The following is a 24,996-nucleotide window of genomic DNA, read 5'->3' on the forward strand; positions in this document are numbered from 1 at the left end:
GAATACAGGGATTCCTGTACATACTATGTCTGAGTATCAGATTTCATGAAGCCCCTACTCTGCTCATGTTCCCTTAACTACACACCACCTTCCAAATCCTACCTTCATCACCTGTCTCTATATTCTAATTGGTCTTCTTGTCTCTAGCCTTCTTTCCCCAAGCCCCATCCTAACTGTTGACAGGATACTCTCTAAAATGCACCTGAGAATATTCAATTTCCCTGCTTAACAGCACTTTGATTCTATCCAGTCTTTTCTTCTGCATTTCCCATCATCAAGCTTATCCGTGCTACCACAAGTGTGCTCAGTTAATAAAACTTGGCTGTTGTTCTCTGCAAGGAACTCCACTGAAGCTCCACATCCTGCTTCTCTTTCACTTTGATCATTCTTTACTTTCCTCATCATTGCAAATTATCTTCTTAGACAGCATTTCCTGTCTAAGCCCCATGCCTTGACTGGAAGTCTCCAAGAGGACAAGACCCATGTCTGTTCATTTCAGTTTTTATCACCAGCACATGGCATGTGGACAGTGCTCAATAACTACTGGCTGAATGAATAAATGAACCATTCTGCAAATGTGTTATATTTGTATAGACAAATCAGAGTAGACTTTATTTGGGTTGCTATACCTCAGACCATCTCATGCAACTACTGTATTATAATGCAATTATTTATGATAATGTGAAAAGTAAAGTATATTTAGTAGTCAACATTATGAGAAGGTTATGAAAATAGAGATTGTTATAAAATAGAGATTGAAAGAAGAGTGAAGGTTTTCTTTCAGGACTATTCAGATTCATAATATGACCTTAAATCTGGAAGATTAAAAGGCAAACTGGTATTATTTTGTGGTGCCCTCATTATCCAGTATTTTTCCAAGAAGCCACTGATTTGTGTGGTAATATAAAGTTAGAAATAAATAGACACACTGTGAAGGCACTAAATGTGTATCTCCAGGCCACTCGTAACAGAAGAAAGAACATCCAACCTATTTCTGAAAACAGGAACAAATAGTAAAATCACAACCTAAGACTAGAGTAGAATTTCTCAGCCACACCACTATTTGTTATATGACTGAATTATATTTTTATTTATTCTCTCGATATACAGCTTAGCATATGAAAATTTCACTGAAATGTCTGGATCTTCAGTCAATACAATTTACAAAGGAAATAAAACACCAGGAGAAAATAAATAAGAGGAAAAGATTCAAGCAAATGGCAGAGAAAATGCCTTTAAAAATGCTTTTATATTTCACAACGAGACCATATCCATGCCTGCTTTCATTTAATTAAAGATCAATAAAACTTATGTTGGGTAAAGAATTTAAAAATAAAGTCTAAACAAAAGCATTACCTTGCCCCTGCAGATGTGCTTTAGTTTTATCCTCACTTTTAATCAGAAAGCTGCTACATATAATAGTAGAACTTGCTTACTTTATCAATGGATAAAATTACTAGCTATCTAACACCTTTTTTACCCAGAGACATAATCTTTGTTCCAGACCTTGATGGAATTCTCAGAATGATGTGTACCCCCAAACTAGTCCTGGTCTCTGCCTCTGGGGCACATGACAGTGAGTGGTTGGCCAGCACTCTGGAGCCCATGAGGGAGGTGGATGACTGAGGATGCAATCAGTAGGGAGCAGTGAGAAGTATTTTTCCACTCACCACTAATTTTGGCCACAGGAGAAAAATCCTAGAGGCAGCACTGACAGTACAGGATATGAGGTTCATTTAAAGATTCCATTTTGCCATCTCAGGCCACCACACAAACTATACATACTAATTATCTAAGGTCTGAGTTGCCCACCAGATTCTATGTTTCATGAAGGCAAGGACCTCACCAGTCTTGTTTCCATTCTATCCTTATTGACAAGCACATGGAAAAAAAAGACTTAATAAATATTTAATGAATGAATGAATCCATCCAATTCCCCATATATATACCAGGAATACCATCTTTGCCTCTTATCATAGCTATTTCCACTAAGCATTGCATATATTACCATTAATTCAACTACTCATTCTCTCACTGGGTCACTTCACAGATATTCACCGCACATATATTAAGTGCCTGGCCATCTGCTGGGCAATGAAAACTCAAACGGTAAATAAGACTGACGTGGCCCCTACCCCAACTGGGGTGACAGATGAGCAGAGAAAACAGATATGAAATAAATCAATCAAAGCACAATAAACTTTCTAACAAGGAAAATATAGGATTTAGTAAAAATGAGTAATGGGGGCAGGTAAGAAAGTAGAAGCAGATTATACCAGAATGTGATGATGAGTCAACAAATACCTGCAAGAATACATCAGACTAATCAAGCAGTAGCACATCACAAGCAAATAAAAAGGACCAGGCTGCCAACTATTAACAACATAATTGGTATCAGAGATATGAAAGAGAAAGCTCTAGCACTTTGGTTTGCTAAAATGTTCTAAATTTACACATTAGCAATACCCTTTTGCCCATGTTTGACTTTCTATTCACAGTATTCAGCTTATCTTTTAAAACAGGTTAGGTGCCTCTATATAAGCATAATGGCTCTGTATACTTTTAAAATTCTAGTATTAACTTTAATTTTTGAAATTTCAGTGTATAAAATACATTAAGCAAATTATTCTATACTATATGCATCTTCGAGTTGTCCAACTGCAATTTTAAATACCTAAATGAATGAAAAATGAAATACAAAGTGGGTAACAGCTGCGAGGAACTCTATTGAACATATGTAGTTTAAGTGAAGGTTTTTTTTGTTACAGCCTTAGAAAAGTTTGCACTTATTTTTCTTGCTGTCCTGTATAAATTTGTAGTCACATCCTCAGCTCATCAACACATAGCACTAATCTAAAAGTAATTCTTTTGCCACACATAAAAAATAAAAGAGGAAACCCATTTTAGAGACCCAATGACAATTCTAAATCTGATTCCCAGAAACCTCTAAAAAAAAAATCTGTAAATCTAGAAGAATAGTTTTCTTGGATGGAACTAGTCTTCCTGATCTTATCCTCTATTTTAACAGGGCCACTAGGGAATGGCTCAATATTTGCTCCAGAAAATTTGAGTGTATGGACTACTCCTCTGAAGGAAAGGACAGGAAACGCTGCCCCTTTTCTGTCCTTCCTCCTGAAATCTGCCTTAGAAGAGGAAGGCAGGTCTGGGGACACAGAAGCTCAAGTACTGCCGAAGCAGGAAAGAACTTTGAGGCGTCCCTGAAGTGCAACCCCACCCACCAAGGCATGGTCACAATGCTGTCACACCACCAGAAAACAGCAGAGGAATCCTGCCTTCAAACACCTTTTTGCTCAATTACAAAGCACAGTATTTTCAAACCCTACAGTGCAATTTGGGCTGGCATTGAATTAAACTAAACATGAAGAGAATTAAAGTTAAAAAATACACACACTATAACATAATAAATGGAGAAGAAGCTAGAACCTCTAATGCCAAAGATGAGCAATGGCACAGATGTACCACGCTTATTTGACTGTCTGATGCAGTGGTCACTGCTATGTTTACTGTCTGTTACGCAAAAGATAAACTATTTTACTTCTTGGTTCTTGCTAACAAGCATCTCTACCACATCAATTAGAATGAAATGAGAATCAAGATTCTTGGTATTTGTAAGACTAGATAATCACACTGATCTAATTTTACCAATAATTTACCTTCAAGGACTAACGCTCTCAGGTTGCTCTGTCCTTACCAAGAGTTCACATCTACTGAGCACTCAATTAGATTACCACTTCAAGCTCTGCTGCAGACTGCATCATAAGCAAGTTGCTTTGTATATTTGTGCGCTTGTTTAAATAGTCAAAATTAGGAATACCTGAGATTTTATCAATTTGGAAGAGGGGCCAGTAATTTAGGCCAGTGACGCCACCACCTGCCTCACAAGCCCAAGGACCCAAGTTCGATCCCCAGTACCAACAAAACAAAACAAAACAATTTGGAAGAATGTCTGAGGCTTACAAGTCAATAAATAAACTTACCCATATCTGAAGTAAGAATTAAACTGTCTGCAGAGGCGGTGAGCAAGTTCTCGTTTCCCACAAGCTTGAGGTCCAGCCAGTATCAGCATGGGATAAGGGGCGTCCAAACTAGGAAGGGTGCTGCAACACAGGACCAAGAAATTACTGTCCCATACCTGGCAGAGAGATCACATGTTAACTATAGCCATTTGACCCAATCACTATTTCACAAGCATCGTTGATGAGCACTTGCTGTACCCAGACAGGGTGGAAGGATGCGATTACTTTCCAGAAATAAGCTGATTATAATTATCAAAAATAATCTTCAAAGCATAGGTAACAAGGTAAAATGCAAATTTGTGTAAATTTACTTTGCAGAGCTTTTTAAAAGGAAAATGTGGTAAGACAGATTAGTTCTTGATTGCTAAAGTAGTCTCAGAACTTACCAATAAAAGACGTGACTGCTCTCTGAGCATTAATGTTTAACATTCATACCTATTACATTAGAATGCAGGTAGGCAAAACAAACAATAATAACAACTAAAATTTACGTGAGTAATTACTACTTGCCAGGCACTATTCTAGGAGTTTTATGTGTAGTGCTTTAATTATAAGAAACTAATAAAGATATTCCTGTCATTATCCCACTTAGCACATGAAGAAACTGAAGTACAGAAAGGTTAATTAACTTGCTCGGAGGAAGAGTTATATACACTTCTAGGCTTAGTTTCCATGCCTGAAGAATGAACTGAAGAATGAATTTAATAAAATCTCCTTTATGCTAAGCTCTTGAGTTTGGACTCCACTCATGAAACAATTTGTAAAATTACCCAATAAAATTTTTTTGTGGTAGTGGAGATTAAATATAGGCCTTTGAAATGAGCTACATACACAGCTCTGGTTGTTTTGTTTTGTTTCCTTTTTTTAAATTTTGAAACAGGTTTTTGCTAAGTCACTAAGTTTCTCAGGCTGGCTTCAAAGTTATAATCTTCCTGCCTCAGCCTTCCAGAGTTCTAGGATTATAGGCATGTACCACCAAGCTGGGTTAAAATAAGATATTTTTAAATACATGGCTTAGGTGTGGATTCATTGAAGAGTCTGAAAACTATGAAATAAATAGCACATTATCCAGGATCACTGAGTACCCACAGAAAAGCATAAAAATTTAAGAACAAGAGCCCTTGGAAAACATGTATAACAAAACCAGATGAAAGGAAAGGTATCTCCAGGAACACAAACCCTAACAAAGCCTGCCTGTCCTAGAGTTTGTATGGAAGATGTAACACGGCAAGGCCTGGAAGATCTGAGGACAGAGAATCCCAAGAGCCACTGGGTATTTATGAGATGCAGATGGACTCAAATTGTACATATGCAAAACCTGTTCATGAACGTCCATAGCAACTTCATTAATGGCCCAAAACTGGAATCTACCCAGCTATCCTTACCAGGTGAATGGTTATGTTATCTGTGACACATTCACAGCATGGAATACTACTCAGCAACAAAAAAGAGTGAACTGTCAATACATGAAACAACTTGGGTGAAGTTCTGGAGAATTATGTTGAGGGAGGGTATAAAATCTAATAGCTATACTGTATGATTCCATTTATATGACATTCTTGAAATAATCACGTTATAGAGATGGGGACAGATTCACAGTGGTTGCCAAGGGTAAGAAAAGATGAAAGGGAAGGAGGCACAGTTTATTATAGACTGCTAAGGTAGTGATATTACAGTCAGTCACACAGGGCTTGGCCCTCAAGTCAGTACAAAAGATAAAAACACATTACAACTGTGGGCTGGAGGCACATCCATTGGAGATCAGGCTTCAAAATAAAGATGACCAGGCCTACATCCTTTCCCAAGGGATGAGATAAGTGGTAACACCTGGCCCAATAAAGTCTAGATAGATATCAGTCACCTTTGTGGGTGACCAAGATCCTCAGACCTATCCGTCCCAAAGAAGTTCTTTGTTCTTCTTATGTACCCTTGCTATGTGATTTGCTTCCCCAATGGATCACTATTATCTAAGTGATTATACTTGTAATCTTATTGGCTGATCATAGCTTTCACCTACTTTGTACCCAACATGGTAGTGTTCTATAAAATTTCCTCTGTAAAGTGGGGTCCCTGGCTACCCATTTGGGGCCACTCCTGCCTGTCAGGAGCTATATCTCTCAATAAATATTTCCTACTCTTAATGTCTGTTGTTCCCTAGAATTCATTCTTCGATTCTGGGGAACATGATCTGGATGTATCTGACATCTAGCCGGTTGGGAGTTATATTTTCCTATATCATATGGAGGTCCGATATAACTCCCATATCACTGTGGCTATTAAAGAGCATCACCAGGAATCCTTGTGATGAAACTGCTCTGTGTCATGAATGTAGTGGTGCACAGATGAGCCTAACCATGTAATGTTTGCACAGAATTACAGAGAACTAAATGCATACACAAGTACACGAAAAACTGAAATCTGGTAAGATTGGTGGATTTCCTGGTCAATTTGCTTATTTTGAAACCCAACTAAAGTTATGTAAGATCATCTTTGGGAAAAAGTGGGTGGAACATATGCAGAATTTCTTAGTGTTATTTCTTACAATTGCCTGTGAATTTGCAATTATCTCAAAATAAATTCTTTTTAAGAAAAATATCTAAGGAGAAAAAAATACTTGAGAGAAAGTGACAAATACTGAAAATAGGCAAAGGAGGTTTTCTTGAAAAAGAAAATCAAAGCAAAGGGACAGGAAAATTTTAAGAACTAATTTAAAATTTGTTTCCTAAAATTAAAAAAAAAAACACTAAACAAAAAAGGGGCATACATTATACCTAAATATCCCAGAACAACTAATACTAACATTACATCTAGTAAAATTACTGGACTTCAAAGAAAAAGGGGGAAAAAAAAACCAGAAAAAGACAGCACAGGACTTTATAAGAGAAAACAAATTATCAGATTTTGATACCAATGTTTCATGTCAAAAGAAATCTTTAATGTATTCAAGGGCAGAATGTGTGAGCTATGAATTTAATATTTAGCAAAAATGACTTCCAAGTATGAAAGACACAAACTATCAATATGTAAGAATGATCTTATAGCCCTTCCTGAGGAATCATTTAGAAAACAGGCTTTGCACAACTAAAATGATGCAACAGACACCAATATAAGGACTCATGATTAATAAATATGCAGTTGCCTTGGACTAATGAGAACTAAGACTAAATGAGAACAAAGAAGAGAGTATAATATGTGATGACTGTATGTTTTGATATAAAAGTACAATCCACTACTTTTAAAAAGGAGTGGTTGGTACAATAAATGGAATAGGCAAATTCATGAAGATAGTAAGTAAGAGGTTATCAGGGGGCTGGGAGCTGGGGAAGGGGTTGAGTGGGTAAACAAAGGCAAAAATGCTTTTAATCACTTTCAGCGATCATGTTGGTAATAGTATTGGTCTTCTGATACCACTGTGATATAACACAGACTTTAAAAAATACATCATTATGGGATTTTGCAATTCTGAACTTCTCTGTATGACTGACAACCAGGATTCTCTGTGTGGGAGAAAAGAAAATAGAGATGTGATACGGAAAAGGCTAAATAAAACCTTGACAGTTGTCTTGAAATTTAGTTCTAAGTAACATTATCAGGAGTTCTAGAGAGAGCTATCTAGACATAGAGAAATAATTAGATGGGATAGACAGGTACAGACAGGATGGGTAGATAGATGGGTATATGAATGAATACATCAAAACAAAAGATGTTCTTGGTTCTTTTCACTAAAAGGCCTAGAAACAATGACCAACTCAGCAGCAATAAATACTATTAGCACTCAGATTGAGAATAGGAAGTGCCATTTCTCACAAAAAATCAGTGCTTCTTGGGGAAGTAGCTAATGATAGATTTGGGACAGAACACATACAAGATAAAACTGAGGACATTTGTCATATCAAAGAGCAAGAGAGCTGTCAGTGGTTACCTGGCCAGTCAAGGTTTGTCTGTCTCATTCTAACATGGTATTCTTATCCCCAGTCATGCCAAGGGAGGGGCCAGTGATTCTCCAATAATTCAACAGATATTTCACGAGGTCAAGAGTCAAAATGACTCCTGGACTTGACTTCTGGTGGTCTAGAGAGCTGTGTGCTGGCCTGGCATGGGAAGGGAAATGTCAGGCAGGCCAGCTACTGATCTAGAACTATGAGTGCTGTTCTGTTCTGAACATCCAGGCCTGCTTGGCCTTTCTATTTGCCTGAAAGCCAGAAATGATCAAGAAATACACATTTATCAAAACACTACTGCAAATATTTGATACATGCTTTTATACAAATATACTCTAAAGCATGAAACAAGTACCAATATTATAAACTAAAAAAGAAATACAATGAAGATATAAATATACTTCTTTTAAATCAAATGAGCTTTTCCAGATGTATGCAAATATATGATATATCATTTCACCTAGAGGAATCTCATGCACATATAAAACTGTCAGTGTCTATATTATCAAATTATATGTAAAACTCCTGTCCTGGGTTGGAAAATAAAACATTCTGATCTCTGCAGGAAACCAACCAGGTGAAGCACAGGAGCAAATACCACATGAAGAAAAAAAGCCATTGACATCTGAGAGTTTTACAAGTACTTTTAAAGTGCCTTTGAGAATTGATAGAATTTCTGCATTATACTTATAGCATAAATGGCCATCTGCTTCAACAGATTGTTTTAAAAGAAATGGAGAAACCATGGTAAATCTGTCTTCAAATTTAGAGGTGAGAGACTCTATTCATGTGTTCAAACAAGCTGGACCACTCCTCCCTGCTGGGTTGATTGCAGCTCAGTGCAAAGACTATGTCAGGCTTCCCGGAGGCTAGCTGGGCTTCCTTCTAGGGACTCTCTAATAGCCTGAATTCATAGAGTGGTCTTTGGCTGGGGTATGTAGCATTGTTTGACACCCAAGAAAAGATTTATAATGGATATGAATGATCATGATTTTCTGTTAATGAGGCTGTCTGTGAGTTTCCTAAGGCAGAAAAGTCAACAAACTTTTTAAAGCTTTCATGTTATATGGCTCAGCTTAGCCAACATACAAGGGGTCAGATAAAAGAATGAAGATCAATCAGCTCATTGCCATGCCTGGAAAAACACCAACCAGTGAGTGGGTAAAGAGCACATCCACATTCACAACAACACACCACAAGGGACTTACAGTCTTTCACATGAAGACTGGGCCCTATCCTCAGGGAAAGTGAGAAAGTAGCCTTTACAGGAAATGAAGGGACACAAAATAGAGGGCTAAGGAAAATGATGAGGTTCTTCTCTGGCTACCTGTGCTTACTCATGGAATACTCATAAATACCTGTCAAAGATCCTCTGAGGCTGCATGACGCTGTTGACAACATGGGTCAGGTGATCTTGAGCTGCGACCACTTCAGGGGGAGGGTCATATTTATTCACAGCTGCCACCTATTCCAGAATTAGGAGAGTGCAAGGGGAAATGATTTGTTTCTAAAAAGAAGTGAATGTTTAAGTTTTCTTTAATGAAACAATCTAGACATATAACCAGGTACACAAAATAACACATAACCACGAGCCTTTGTATTCGATCTTCATATCAACTCTAACTTTCCTAAAAAATAAATAATGATAATTATTTTTTAAATATTGAAAGGAGTCTTCTGATCTCCTGCTTCTTTTTTTTTCTCTCATTGAGTTTACTGGTATATTTTAGGTATACATTATAGTTACATTCATCATTGGGATCTTGTAACTTTACATGACAGTCTTGGTTCTCATTTTTTCCCTTTACTGCGGCCCTGCTTCTTTATAGTCCTTCATTTGAAAGTGGAAATGGGAAAAGGAAATCCTGAAGTTCATGGTTACTTTTTTTTTATCATTGAGTTTATTGGTACTTTTTAGATATACAGTATAGTTAACATTCATCATAAATCTACATTCCTTTTTTTGGGGGGGGCGTACCTGGGATTGAACTCAGGTCCTTGTGCTTTTGAAGCAGGCACCAGAACCACTCAGCTAAATCCCCAGCCTGGGTTACTTTTGTTTTGTTTTGTTTTTTTAGTACCGGGGATTGAACTCGGGTCCTTGAGCTTGCGAGGCAGGCCACCAAACTGCTGAGCTAAATCCCCGGCCCGGGTTACTTTTAATATAGTAAACATTCCAACTTTTTCTAGGAGTAGAAGGGATAAAATTTATAGATTCCAGGTAGTTGATTCTGGTGAACTTTTTATCATACTGTATCACTGAGAATTATTCTCACAGGGGCCAGGGATTTAGCTCAGTGGAACCGCACCTGCCTGGCAAGTGCAAGGTCCTGAGTTCAATCTCTGATACCAAAAAATTAAAATAAAAAAATTTTTAAAATTATTCCCAAGATTTTGCATTCTACAAAAACTTCTTTTAGCTTAAATTTCTCTAGTCAAGGGTATAAAGTAAAGATGAAAAACTACGATGAATGTTTAAATAAAAATGTATTAGTCTGTCCTCATCCATTTTATCCACCAGATTTGGCACCATATGACTTCTGGCTCTTCTCCAATGTCAAAATGATTATGAAAGGCAAATGTTTTGAAGTGACTCGGGCATAAGGCAGTCATGACAGCACAATTAAAGCCACTCATGAAAGAGGACTTCCAGAACTGCTTTAGAAAGTGGCAAGAATGACGGGGTGTGTTCGAAGTGAGCGGACGTATATTGAGGAGGATTAATGACAATGTGACTTTTAATAATTTTTTTAAATTTAAAAATGTATGTATTTTTATCACACCTTGAACAAGTCTTTTCTTCACAATACATAGTTCTAAATACATTATCCTCAACTACCACACTTTTCCTGAATACATGGTTTAATTCTTATTTCTTTTGCAAAATGTTAATGGAAAAAAGAAACTTAAGTGCCTATGAATGTGAGAAAAATAATGGGGAAGCATCTGTTTCTACCCTTACCCAAGATTGCAGAAAGTCATCTATGAGACGGAATGTGTGCCTATGTATTTATACCTGCTTTTATTCTTATCTCAAATTTGTATCCAGTGTAAGAATTCCTTCAGGAGTAGAGATTTCAGCAGTCATCAGCCACTAAGGGACAACGAAAAACAGCTACCACAGCAATAGAGATCGATCCTAACATTCAAGACCTGGTTACTGTAGAATTGCGTGACCAAATGAATCATCATTTTAAAGGGCAAAATTGAAACACTTAAAATATCAGGGTAGTGATTTATTTGAGTATCTTTACATTATAAGGTAGAATGACATTATAAAACATTTTATTGTTAAATGCATTTTAAAAGTAACACGGAATCATACACCCTCTGAATAGAACAGTCATCTAAACGGCGAGTCTGCCACAACATGACCTAGGTAAGAGGATAAAAAGAGTGTTGTTCTTGTCCCTTACTATCAGGCTTTCCACTCTACCAATGGCTGGGCTTCCATTGCATTTGTGTTGATGCCAATGCCCAGCTGTGTGTGTGTGTGTGTGTGTGTGTGTGTGTGCGCGTGCGCGCGTGCATGTGTGTGTATTTCTGGGTTACTGGGGATTAAACTCAGGGCCTCTGGACTGAGCTCTGTTCCCAGCCTTTCATTTATTATTTTGAGACAGGGTCTCACTGAGTTGCTAAATTGCCCAGGCTAGGCTCATACTTAGGATCCTCCTGTCTCAGCTTGCCAGAGTGCTGGGATTACAGACATGTATCACCACACCCAGTCAGGTATCCAGCATTGCAGAAGGTTCAACTGAGATCCTAGCCTAAGACAAGGAATCAGTCCCAAAATACAAAATTAATTTATATATTAGCATACATCTCATTGATTGATTATATTGGTCCACAATAGGCAACATGAAACTTTGGGCATATTCTCCATAAATACATGAAATGACATGATTACGTACCTTTTCTTCCACTTTAATTTTCTTCTGATCTAATTCTGTTAACCGCAGTAGCATAAATATCACAAAGAGCCAGTATTCAGATTTCTCCTATTTAAAATATCAAGAACAACATTCAGTTGCCTTCCTCTTCCCAGTTCACAAGTATCAGCACGCTGTTCTCATAAGCTTAGCCCTTCACTGCTATCCCCACACCCCTCCTAGGTCTCCATGTGTTCATGCTTAGCCCTCCCCTTATATTAACAACTCAGATGCAAACTGTGCCTTGTAATTCATAAATTCTTCAAATGTGCACATCTTATTATTCTCCCCATGAGTTGAGCAGGATTATCCTCATTTCCAAAGAAAAAAACAGCTAAGCCTCAGAGATGTGAAGCAACTCATACTTAAATTCCAAGGATTCAAACACTGCCTTCTGATGCCAAAGAATTTTGTTCCTGAAAATGATGGAATTTTACTATTTATTATTTTCCTTTTTTGTATTCTTTTGTATTAATTTATATCACTCACTATGAATTTGTCTTACAATAATAACATATTCATTTGTAAAACAAATTCTTTATTACTCCCTACCATCTGCTACATTAGGGTTATCTGCCTTTTAAAAGTGTAATTTTTCTGCTGGGGATTTAGCTTGGTGGTTCCGCTGCCTGCCTCGCAAGACAAGGTCCAGAGTTCAGTCCTGGTACAAAAAAAAAAAAAAAAAAAATCAAAAAAGTGTAATTTTTTTCTTCGTATTAAGCTGCCAAGTCTCTTAGAAATGCGATATTAGTGGATGCTGCCATTCATACATAAGAATGCACATGTGGCAAATATATAATATCTTTTACCTAGGTTCCCAACTCAAAGAAATTCGGATATAGAAATGCTAATTACCCTGATCTGATCATTACACACTGTCCACATGTATTGAATTATCACACCACACCTCATGAATCTATACAATTAGTTTATGTGAATTTTTAATAATTTTTAACGTTTATTTTATGTACTTCCACATGTAAATGTTACAGGAGGCTTCATATATGATGTGTCAACGTGCATCCAAGGGTTTGTGCAATTTACATAGAAGTATATATGAACACTCTCCACAGATCTGAAACTGGGATGTGATGAGGCATTAAACTGTGTTCCCTGACTTCCAGAGATGCTTTAAATTGCTTGCCACTATACCCATACCAGAAAGGTATTAAAAATATACAATCAAGAATCTGTTGGGGCCAGGGATTTAGCTCAGTGGTTTGGTGGCCTGCCTTGCAAATGCAAATACCCAAGTTCAATCCCCGGTACCAAAAAAAAAAAAAGAGTCTGTGGAAGGACATAGGAAAATGAATAAAATATAAACAGTGTTAGTATTTGTATCTAGATGTCCTCTTAAAGCCTCATGTGGTCACAGGTAGGGACCTGTGGTTTGGAGGTGGTTTGATCTAGGGTGTATATGCTGGGATTAAGGATATGATGCTATGATTGTCTAAGGATTAAGGCTGCCTCACCATGGATGTGAGTGCTATCTGCCCTAAGGGACAAAAAAGAGGGCTGCTGTTGTTACTTGCTGCTTGCTACTTTGCTGTTTTGCTGCCTTCTGCTCTCCATGAACTGTTTCTCCTCTGTGAGGCCCCTCTTTCATGCCACCCTGGCTTGGATCCAGCCAACTATGAACTGAAACCTCTACAAATAGTGAGCTACAGTACACCTTTTCTCCTTTAACTTTGGGTGTCAGGTACTTTGTCTCAGCGAAATAAGTAACTAAGACAGACAAAGAGAGAAGGAAGGAGGCCAGTAAAATGGATTTGTTAATGGAGAAAAGCAGAGAAATCTGGGGGAAAAAAATGTCCCGGAAGCTTAGATGATAGAGGTTAAAAACCTCTAGGACAGTGATGGTGAACTTTTTTGCCCAAACTGCAAATCAAAACCCACTTATTTATTGCAAAGTTCAAACACTGCAATTAAACCTGAATATGGAGATTTTCATTTAGAAAAAACAACCATACACTAACATCTTTTGTCTTAAAACAAAAACAACATATCTGCCATAGGTTCACCACCACTGTTGTAGTAAGTAGTACATAACTTGACTCCATAATTACATATTTTACAATCAAGGCAATTTCACGGCTACGTCCAGGCAAATTATGTTAGGTATCTAATCGTATACTTTCTTTCCCCTGTTGTAAAATAGGTACAGTATTCTGTTTACACCTCTGGGGTCTCTTATTCTCTACAGTGAAAGAACATTGCTCTACAATCTGATCAGCTCCCTCCTATAATCTTTAGCACCACCTGAGATGAGTGCTAAATGACCACACAGAGCAGATAAATAACATTCGACCTTAAGCTTTACTCTGACAGTGGTGCCATGTCATACCTCATTAGTCACAGAGAAGATCAATTTCTTGAAAAACAAGACATTTTAGGAGCTACTTTGCTTAATCCTTCTAGTTGATCTTAGGAGACAGAGAATGAGGCTTTAAAAAAAAACACTGTATTCACATTCTTGATATTCTTTATCAAAAGTCCTTCTTGAAGATGAAAAATTCCAGAATCATCCTCCTTTCTTCCCCCTTCCTCGATATATAAATGATTATCCTCACCTGAACTGGATTTCTTAGAAGATTGAGAATTCGAAGGATAGGAAGATTTTCAATATATTCTATTTCATCCAGCTCAGCAATCTGTTTAAGCAAAGAAAAAAATACTGCTAACAGACAACGCACAAAGATAAAAAATATGGTATAACAGGAGCCACTTTGGATCCTTTAAATTAAACTTTTTGAAAATTTGCCATTGATTATCATGCTTTTTAATGAGAATCCACCGAGCTATCTAGTACATAGGAATTATTGCAAGGCCCTTCAATACATGTGGACAACCACTGCCACATTTTCTATTTCCCTCTCTGGCAAGAGAATAGTAAGCTTCCTCTTCTCACCCATTTTTATTTGAGTAGAAAAATAGCACATACAGTAAGAAAAACAATATGAACATGCATGCAAGGATGACTTGGTTGTCCCCTTCCCCTCCTAGCCCTCTCACACCACCCCCAATGTCCTACCCCGGCCTGGCTTCTACACCCCTGCTTACCATGTGTGGCTTTATCACTTTTCCCATAAAAGAGAATTATTTTAAAGAAAATTGAAAATTGTTTCTTGATGGGTATCTACTGTTCATCTTAATTTTTTTTCTAAATTGAATGCTTATGTTATTATACACTTTTCTGTATAGGTTTATGTTTCATGATTTTAAAAAAATAAGAGAAGAAAAGATTGCCTGGTAGGTCTTTAACCCAAGATGGGGCTTGGGTTGCCTGAATTTTTCACTAAACTAAACACAAACTTTTTTATGGAAATTTTCTATAAGTGATACACTAATCTTATTTCAAATCTAGATATCAAACTTTAGCAGTAAGTTCAGGTGTCGGTTAATCTTGATTATAAATTTTGCTGAATTGAGAAACATGTAGGAAACTGGTAAAGCACACTTCTGGGTGCGACTACGAGGGTGTTTCTTGAGAGAGTTAGTGTGTGGCACAGCAAACTGAGGAGGAAGACCTGTCCTGAATATAGGTAGCATCATGCAACAGGGTGGGAGCCCAGGGGAACAAAAACAGAAGAAAGAGGAAGACCGCCTGCGCAGACTCTCACCCTCTCTGCTTCCTAACAGCCATGAGGTAAACAGCTGTTCTCCACCCCACACTTCTGCCGTGATATTTCTGCCTTACCACAAGCCCAAGGAGAATAGAGCCAGATAAACGGACTAAAATCTCTGAAAACATGAGCCAAATTAAACCTTTTCTCCTTTTCTCAAGTATTTTTGTCATAGTGACAAAAACCTAACACATCCCTTTTTAGCTCTTTTTTTTTTTCACCCTCATTGAGTTTATTGGTACATTTTAGTTTTGCAGTACAGTTACATTCATCATTGGGATTTTGTACCTTTACATGACAGGTCTTGGTTCTCAGTCTTTCCCCTTGTTCCTGCCCTCCCTTCACCCCCTCCTCCCTTCCCTATTTATAAACACTTTATTTCCATTTTTTCATTGTCTCATTTTTTTTCTTTTCCCTTATTTCCTTTCCCGTACCTTTCCAATCATTTCTGCATGCATTATAAAAGCATTCCAACATTCAGGTCACCAATAGCTCCTGAGTTATCCAACCACAAAATTCAACTAAATGTAAATTAATCCCAAAGGTAAATCAGTGAAGGAACATATGTACCCTATTCAAAGGATGCCATTTTTAAAGATAAAATATGAAAGGTAAGCTCCAAAGTTACACTATATAATGTGTACACTTTGATCCGACTAGAACGACGTTATGCTATTATGCACATCTTTTCCCATAGACTGTCCACTAGACTGCCATTGGATCATCTACAAGAAAAAGACATCAATTGGTTTTATATTGTTATTCAGGAAGGTGGGAAGTAAACTTGGTTCATACTGTGCCATTACAAGTTTTAAGTAGTAGACAGATTTCCTTCTACTATATGCCTCTTATTATTGGTCCTAAAACAAATGTTAAGAAGAAATGTGTTCTGGCATCCATCCTGTCTTACCAACAAGTTCTGGCCAAGTGCACCTGCAGGCATGGCTGGCAAGAGTAGAAATTGGAACAGTCTTTCTAGAGAGCAATCTGATGTGTAAACATGCACAGCTGTCCACTTTGAGGGGTTTACACTAAAGAGAGCATCCAACAGGCAAAAAATAGGTTCAAAAACATTCAGTCTAAAGTAAAAAGTTCCTAGTGTCTTAAGAACAACATTACATGATTAAATGAATCATAACACAGTCCCACAGTAGGAACATTTTAGTATATGGTGATATCTATGGTGATTGATATGGAAAGATTTTGGTATGTTGTAAATACCAGGAGTCCAATGATCATGGACTACATAAAAGCATATTACCACTAAGATGTCTACTGGGTCTTCTAAGAATCAAATGTAAAGGATCCAACTTTCTTCCCAATCCTTCTAAGGGTAGAATGAGGTTTATTAGAGGAAATAAACATGAGAACAGCCAGGCTTTAAGTCCCCATTTCAGTCAAACTAGCCAAGCGCAGCAGATACTGGTTCTGCATGTGGTACCCTTGCTGCACAATATCACTCCATCTTTTCTCCTTGCATCCTCTCTGCAAAAGGCCAGAGCCCCAAGACTGTGCTCTTTTTTTTTTTTTTTATACCAAGGATCAAACTCTGGACCTTCTGCTTGCGAGGCAGGCGGCAGCACCACTAGCTAAATCCTCGCAACCTAAGACTAAGTTAACTACAGCCAGAAAGGTTACATTCTTACAGGAATCTCAGCCATCTGCTGCCAAAAATGTCCTACCAGCACGTTCTGTATCTTCCTTGGCCTCTGGTGGCTTCTTTCTACCCAACAAGGAATCTGTCAACTTCTGCTTTTACCATTTCCTTTTTGGCCAGGCTCTCTAAACATCAATATCCAGATCTAAAGAAGTTTAACCACAGCAAATAGGCTAAAGAAATAAAAAGAATGAAGATAGGAAATAAAGAAGTTAAATTCTCATTATTTGTTGATGGCATGATACTCTACATACAAGACACACACACACACACACACACATACACACACACACACACACGCACGCACACGCACACATAATCTTTAGGAAATAACTGAGTGCAATAATTAAAGTTTTTCCAGTGAATGAATCTGTACAGTAAAACAGTGTTTTTCAATCTGTGGGGCTCTATGAAGACGGAGGAAGAGGAGGAGGATGAAGAGGAGGAGGAGGAAGAAAAAGAGGAGGAGGACAAGGAGAAAGAGAAGGAAGAGAAGCAGAAGGAGGAGGAAAAAGAAAAGGAGGAGATAGAGAAGGAGGAGGAGGAGGAGGAGGATTGGCCTAAGAATCAACAGATGCAGTAGGTATGGTGGTGCACTCTGAAAAGTTAAGGCAGGAGGATCCCAAGTTCAAGACCAGCCTGGGCAATGTAGCAACTTATGGAGAATCTGTCTCAAAATAAACATTTTAAAAGTGTTGACATAGCTCAATACATAGTTCAATTCCTAGTACCATAAAAAAAAAACAAGAGACAGACCAATTGGACCAAGCAAACAATATATATATATATATAGGAAACAGTATATTTTTAAAAAGTAAACCATAAATCAGTGAGAAATTTATTCAGTAGAACTACTGAATAAATGAATTAATAGAAACAATTTAGCATAATGAAAAGCAGAGGAGCAACTGTTGTCAAATAAATGATAGTTAAAGGAATGAATAGATTCTTTTTTTTTAAGACAGGCTATATAGTTCAGGCTGGCCTTGAGATCACTATGTAGCCCAAGCTGGCCTCAAATTCTTGGCAATCCTCCTGCCTCAGCCTCCCAAGTGCTGGGATTACAGGCATGTAACACCATGCCCAGTTTGAATAGAGAATTTTTTTTAAATCAATGATTAACAAATAAGTTTAATCTCACTGATAAAGAAATTCATATAAATAGAACATACACTATTTTTTTCTCTATCAAATTGATGTAATTTTAAAATATTTGTTCATTGGTATAGGAAAAGATCTTATGAACAAAACCTCAATTGCATGCTAACTAGCAAAAACAATCAACAAGTGGTATCTCTTCTTATTAAAAAGTTTCTGGGGGCCGGGGATTTAGTTCAGTGATTCCACTGCCTGCCTCTTAAGAGCATAGACCCGAGTTTGATCCCTGGTAGGGAAAAAAAAAAAAAAAGCTTCTGAACAGCAAGAGAAACTACAAACAATGTGAAGAGACAACCCACAAAGTGGGAAAAAAAATTTCAGCAGCTGTTCCTCAGACAAAGGGCTACTATCTAGAATAGAGAACTTAAAAAAAAACAGACCTCCCAAATTTAAAGACCCAATTAAAAAATGGTTATTTGAAATGAACAGACATTTCTCAAAGAAATAGAAATACCAAATAAATAAAAGAAAAACTGTTCAACATCACTGGTAGGTAGTTCAAGAAATGCAAATGAAAACAATGCTGAGATTCCACCTCACCCCAGAAAAAATGGCTGCTATCATGAAATCAACCAATAACAAATGCTGGCAGGGCTGTGGGGAAAGGGGAACCCTGCTCCACTTCTGGTGGGAGTGTAGGCCTGTGCAACCACTATGAAAATCAGTACGGAGATACCTCAAAGAACTAGGATTGAAGGTCCCATTTGACCCAGCTATTCCCCTGCTAGATATCTTGCCTAAAGAATTAAAAGAATAATACTACAGTGATATATGTGCACCCATGTTCATAGCAGCACAATTTGTAATAGCTAAAATTTGGAAGCAGCTCAAATGCCCATCAACAGGAGACTGGATAAAGAAAATGTGTGTGGGTTTTTTTAAAATAAAATGGAGTACTACTCGGCCATAAAGAATGAGAAACTAGTGACATAGCTAAATGGATGTACATTGCGTTGATACTCTTAAGTAACATAAATAGGACACATGTAAATACCAAATAGTTGCTCTAGTGTGAGAAATGGAAAGTGTAAATGAGGACTAAAAGGTATAATAGATAATGTGAAATAGGAAGAAAAGGGACAAAGAGGAAGAGGAAATGGGAGGGGTAGAAGAAAGGAAAGAAGGAAATGGAATTAATATGAGAAAATGAAAAATAATGGAAATAAAGTCTTTGTAATAGTGAGGGGTAGAGGGGTTGAAGGGAGGGCAGGGGAATGGGGAAAAAAATAAGAACCAAGGTTGATCATGTAAAGGTACAAATTTTCAACAATGAGTGTCATTATATTGTATACATTAAATGTACCAATAAAATTAAATAGTAATTTTTAAAATAAAATATTTGTTGACAAAAGTACAGTAAGATGCACCTATAATAAAGTATTCTAGCTTCATGTACTGCAATATGGTATTAATTAGTATGAACCTTCAGGAAATATATCAACAGTCTAAATGTCCATACCCAGTAAGGGTATTTCCAAGAATCTATCCTAATGAAATAATTAAAACTGAACATACAGATTTACGTATAAGAATATATACTTATTTTTAATACTAAGTTATAAACATACCACATTTCAAGAAATAAATGATGCAATAATCCTGATATATTCCTAGCACTCTGGGAGGTTGATGAAGGAAGATTCCAAGTTTGAGTCCAGCCTGGGCATCTTAGTGACTTAGTGAGACCCCGTCACAAAAGTAAAAATAGAGAAGAACTGGGATATAACTCAGTGTGAAGGTCTGGGTTCAATTTCCAGTACTTAAAAACAATCTGACATATCAGTTAATAGACTAACAATTATTAAATCAGATTTTTTAAATGTTGGGAAATCTGTTTCCCAAATGAGAATCAGATGCTTATCTGAGACTACCCACAAAAATAAATCTCAGTTAAAGACCAAATGGAGGGGGGCAAACCCTTGAATTTATAGGAGAATATTTAAAATCTTAGGATATGGAGAAACTTAAGTGAAATATAAACAGAAATTACAGAAGACCACAGTTCAGTATAACTTCAGCCTTCATTCTCCATTTCCCAGATACATAGTTTCACCTAGTGTATGGGGATTGCATTGCATGCCAGTTACTAGGACTGCCATGACAAATTTCCACAAACTTGGAAGCGTAAGACAACAGAAACTTATTCTCACAGTTCCAGAGAAACAAAGGCTGAAATCAAGGTGTAAGCAGCTCCATGCTCTCTCTGCAAAATCTAAAAGAGAATTCTTCCTTCCCTCTTTCAGTTTCTGGGAGCCCCAGCATCCCTCAGCCTGTAGCAGCCCAGCTCTGTCCCACTTCCACATGGCCACGTGGCCTCTCCCCTGAGTTTATCAGTTTTCTTCCATTGTGTCTCTTACAAGGACACTGCTTTTAGGGCCATTCTATTCCAGGACTATCTCATCTTGAGATCTTTAACTTGGCTCATCTGTAAAGACCCCTTTTTCAAACAAGGACACATTCATACACTCTGAGTAGGGAGGGCTTAGTCCTATCTTTTGGAGATGACAATGTAACCCACTCTACTTCACCAGGATTAGCTTCCAGAAGTTACCCCATGCCACAGCTGGCCTTCCATTCTATATGGCTGGCATAATGCATCACAGCTGGAGAGGAACATCTGCTCAAAAGTTGAGGGTAAAGTGGGTGACCTCAGAAATCTCTCTAGAACCTTCTTTCTCCTTCCTTACTACTTCTGTCTTGCTGAAGGCCTTGTCTCAGCTAAAACGATTTTGTTGATCTTCAGTCTCTATATCCTCTCTATACCCAACAGGTAAATGTTTAAGCCTCCTTCTTATACATAGTCATTCCAGAATCCTACCACATACATCTTAAGCACCAAGCAAGCACTTGAACCAAATCTGAGTACCCTGGAGGGCTCCTGAGAGTCATACATGCAGTCAGCAAACATTGTTAAGTGCCAATGATGAACCAGACACTGCATAAAGTGAACAAGAAAAAGTCCCTGAGCTCATAAAGCTAACATCATAGTGAGAAAGACAGAAAGTCTTCAAGATACTGAGTACATGATTTGCTATAATTTCAGGCAGTAATAAGTACTAATGGTAAATAAAGCAGTTGACAGGATAAAGAAAACAGAGAGGGGTTATGGGAGAAGCCAGAGGTGGTCAGAAGCCATCTTTGAGGGTTTGACAGCGCCCAAATGAAATAGTGAACTGTTTTGAAAATTTGGGGAAAGGATTCCAGCAGAGATGCTAGATAAATGTGGGGAAGAGATTCCAGCAGAGCTGCCAGATCGTGAAGCCCCTGAAGTGGAAATAAGGTTGGAGGATCAGAAGACAATGCTGGCAACTTGCCAATCCAACTCCCTTCTGAAGTGAGCACTTAGCTCTAGGCAATATGCCTAAGAGTGGCAGTCTCCACCTCTGGTCAAGTGGACTGGCTGTGACAGGCCCTCTTGAGCTGTACTGCTTAGCTAACCCAGTCAGGCAGGTAGGTCTTTGACCTGCTTTAGCAGGCTAAGTCCGATTCCATGGAGCCAGGTCACCAAGAGGTAAGCCAAGTTCCTCACCGTGACATAGGGATTAGGTTGGAAGCTACAGGTAAAGAATTAAACCATGTAGCCTTGGTCTGGAAGTTCAAAAAGTACTTGGAAAAATGAGGAGACAACACTAGGACCTGGAATCCAAATCGCACCCAGCAGAAAGCCAAGGTTACCTGGAGAGAGAGGTTGCTGGAAAGAGCTTCTGCTGTCCATCTAACTATGCATTAGCTCAGGCTGCCTGGCCTTGGCCATCTTCTTGCATATAAAGAAGCTATAAGCCGCCAAAGGTGCCTTCCTCTTAACTATATCCCATGGCAGGGTAACAGGTACCACGAATCCCATTACCAGATACCTGGGCCAGATAGAGTGAAGACTAATTTTAGCAGGAAATCTGATCATTCCAGCATTTCCTATACCCAGCACTGACTGCATCTGTATCTATACTGTCAGCCTCTGGAGGCCAAGGAACCATCTGCTTCAACCCCTATCTTTTTAGGCCCAACAAATGTAAATCAAGAGAACTATCATTCTGGATTAGGAGTTTAAGGGTGTTCAATCGCCCCACTAACCCTTCTGTTCATATACATGAACAAAAGCAGAGCCAGCATCCAACGAAGATGGAGCAATGTCCATGCATTGCTTGCCTGACAAATTACATGTCATGTATCTCTGAACAACAAGAAGCAAGAACAACTCTACAAAGAATTCCTACTCATATGAATCATTGCTAAAATAAAGAGTAGAATCATGGTCTTCAGAGAGAATGGCCAAGGCACTCTAAAAAAAAAATTAGGAGGGTGAAGGAGTGTGGTGGTTACTTAGGACTAAAGCTCTTTCTTTCCTTTTCTTACTTTATCAATATTATCTTGTTGATCTCTACAGAATCTTAGAAAAAAATATGGGGGGCAAATACTGTGAGATGATGACCACAATACTCAAAGAAGTGACCCAGCATTATATAAGTCACTCTCAGACCAATATCCCATGCCAAAAGAAAAGACAGAAATTATAATAGAGTTAACCACTTGACATGTCTTAATTGACAGACGTTAGTTTTAAGTGACTTAAAATCTAACAAGGTCTGCAAAGTAGAGTAACAAAGGCCTCCACATTGCCAGCTGACAATAAATATTTGCAAAGGTCAGACATGCGAATGGCCATATGACCATAGCATGCTTCAACAGTTAAAACAAGTAAACAATACTGGAAGTGCTACCAATATACTAATATTCCTAACATCAAATTAATAATATAAGAAGCAAAAAAAATGCTATGCTTCTCTTATATAATAAATTTACTAAAGGTACAAGATCCCAATGATGAATGTAACTGTACTGCATACCTAAAATGTACCAATAAACTCAGTGAGAAAAAAAATAAATTTTCCATCTCTAATACGTAGAATTCAGTCATCCTGGAGAAATCACTGAGGAACAATTCAGATGATGGCTCAAAGAATGTTTCAAAGTGCTCTTGGTTGCTCCCCAGCCTGCCCAGTGGGAAGCCAGGGAATCAGTTATCATCATGGACTCAACTGTTGCCAAAAGAGATCTTTTGGGACATGAGGCCACTTTTTAAAAATACACTCTCTTTAATATTTGAAAATTATAAACTCTTTTCTTCCCTTAAGGTTAAGACGTCTTTTGAAATGGAAAAGAACAATGCACTATTTTCGAGGGGTTTCTAGACTGGCACCCTCCAGTGTGGTAGTTACTAGCCATGTGTGGCTACTACTTGAAGTATGGCTAGGATCAAGTGAGATGTACTCTAAGTGTAAAATACAAACCCAATGTCAAAAACTCAGTGTGAGACAACAGAAGAGAAAATAGCTCATCAATAATTTTGTATGTAAACTAAATGTTAAATTATAATATTTTGGATATATTAAGTAAAATATATTACAGAAGCTAATTTCAGCTATTTGGTTTTTCCCTTTATTGTGGTTACTAGAGAACTTTAAAGACAGCTGTGGCTCACATATATGGCAAATATTGTATTTCTATGAGAAAGCACTTTTAATAAGCCTCACACCACACCATTTCTGAAGGGAGGATACTGGCCTTTCATTTACTGCATTAACCTGGAGAGGTGGAACACACCGACTCTGGAGGCAAATCACTCTAAATTGGAATCCTGACTCTGCTATTTGCTTGACAAATAGCCTTAGGCAAGTTACTTAGCTTCTCTGTGTTCCAATTTCTGCATCGGTAAAATAATAGTAATCGGGACATAATAAGGATTAAATGATATGCATAAAGTGCTAAGGCTAGTGCTGGAAGCATAAGTACTCAGCAGATGCCTCTGGATTACTGTATGACTGTAATTGTTAGTAGTGTCATTACTGTTATTCCTTTTCCTAAATCCTGAGCTGCATTGATTTGTGATTTAATGAGTACATTCTATGTTTTCAACATTCCCTATGTATATGTGTAATTCACTAAGCAGAAAAAAAATTTTAAAACAAGTCATTAATGTATCTGCCCAAAGAGGATATTAAAACTATATGAAAGAGAGATTGTGCTAACTTCCCAAGACATGGCACTGGGAAAAAAGGTCCACCCTCTAGAATTAATTAACTTGGAAGTCACCAGAACAGTTTAAAATACAAACCAAGTAAGATGAGGATGAATGATTTTGATTGTGATTAAGTTTACTTATTCCAAGACTTTAATGATTAACTTTTATTGATTTTTAGCAGCCTAATGGATGATGCAAGATCTTTGAAGAAAGGGTCATAGGACAAAACTGATAAGCATCATCACAGCAGGATGGGCGAGGTCTCCCATCCTCACATCTTACTCCAGATAGCGCCCTTTCAGAGTCTGCCCAACTTTTCACTTTCAAAAAGAAATAAACAACTTCCTTATGAAAGCTCTTCCCCCCAAAACGCGATGAAATACTCAATACAAATAAAATCAGTTTGTGGGCCTTATTGCAAATGAAGTCAACTAGAGACACCAACTTCACATATCATGATTAGGAGCACAAATGCTTTATGAAAAATAGAATACAATCAAGAGTAAAACTTACTTTATATAATTTTTGAAGTAAAGCATATATTGTCAGATATCAAAATTTGAATAAGTCCAATTTCTAACCCATTGTGCACAATCAAAAATGACATTATCAATAAAATATAAAAATTTATT

The 24,996-nt window shown here is 37.6% G+C and overlaps 1 protein-coding gene across 3 annotated transcripts in view; it reads right to left on the reverse strand.

The window, feature by feature from the left end:
* Positions 1-24,996, reverse strand: part of Lrguk (leucine rich repeats and guanylate kinase domain containing) — a 125,055-nt gene that overhangs the window by 58,819 nt on the left and 41,240 nt on the right. For all 3 annotated transcript variants that reach the window (XM_010611736.2, XM_033757659.1, XM_010611735.2), the window contains 4 exons: positions 14,478-14,558; positions 11,890-11,976; positions 9,337-9,443; positions 3,999-4,118 (listed from right to left, as the gene is read on the reverse strand). In XM_010611736.2, the coding sequence (XP_010610038.1) occupies positions 3,999-4,118; positions 9,337-9,443; positions 11,890-11,976; positions 14,478-14,558 (395 nt within the window). The remainder of the gene's footprint in view (positions 1-3,998; positions 4,119-9,336; positions 9,444-11,889; positions 11,977-14,477; positions 14,559-24,996) is intronic.

This window comes from Fukomys damarensis, unplaced genomic scaffold (genome assembly GCF_012274545.1).
Source record: "Fukomys damarensis isolate Sample0158 unplaced genomic scaffold, DMR_v1.0_HiC HiC_scaffold_4, whole genome shotgun sequence".
NCBI lineage: Eukaryota > Metazoa > Chordata > Mammalia > Rodentia > Bathyergidae > Fukomys > Fukomys damarensis.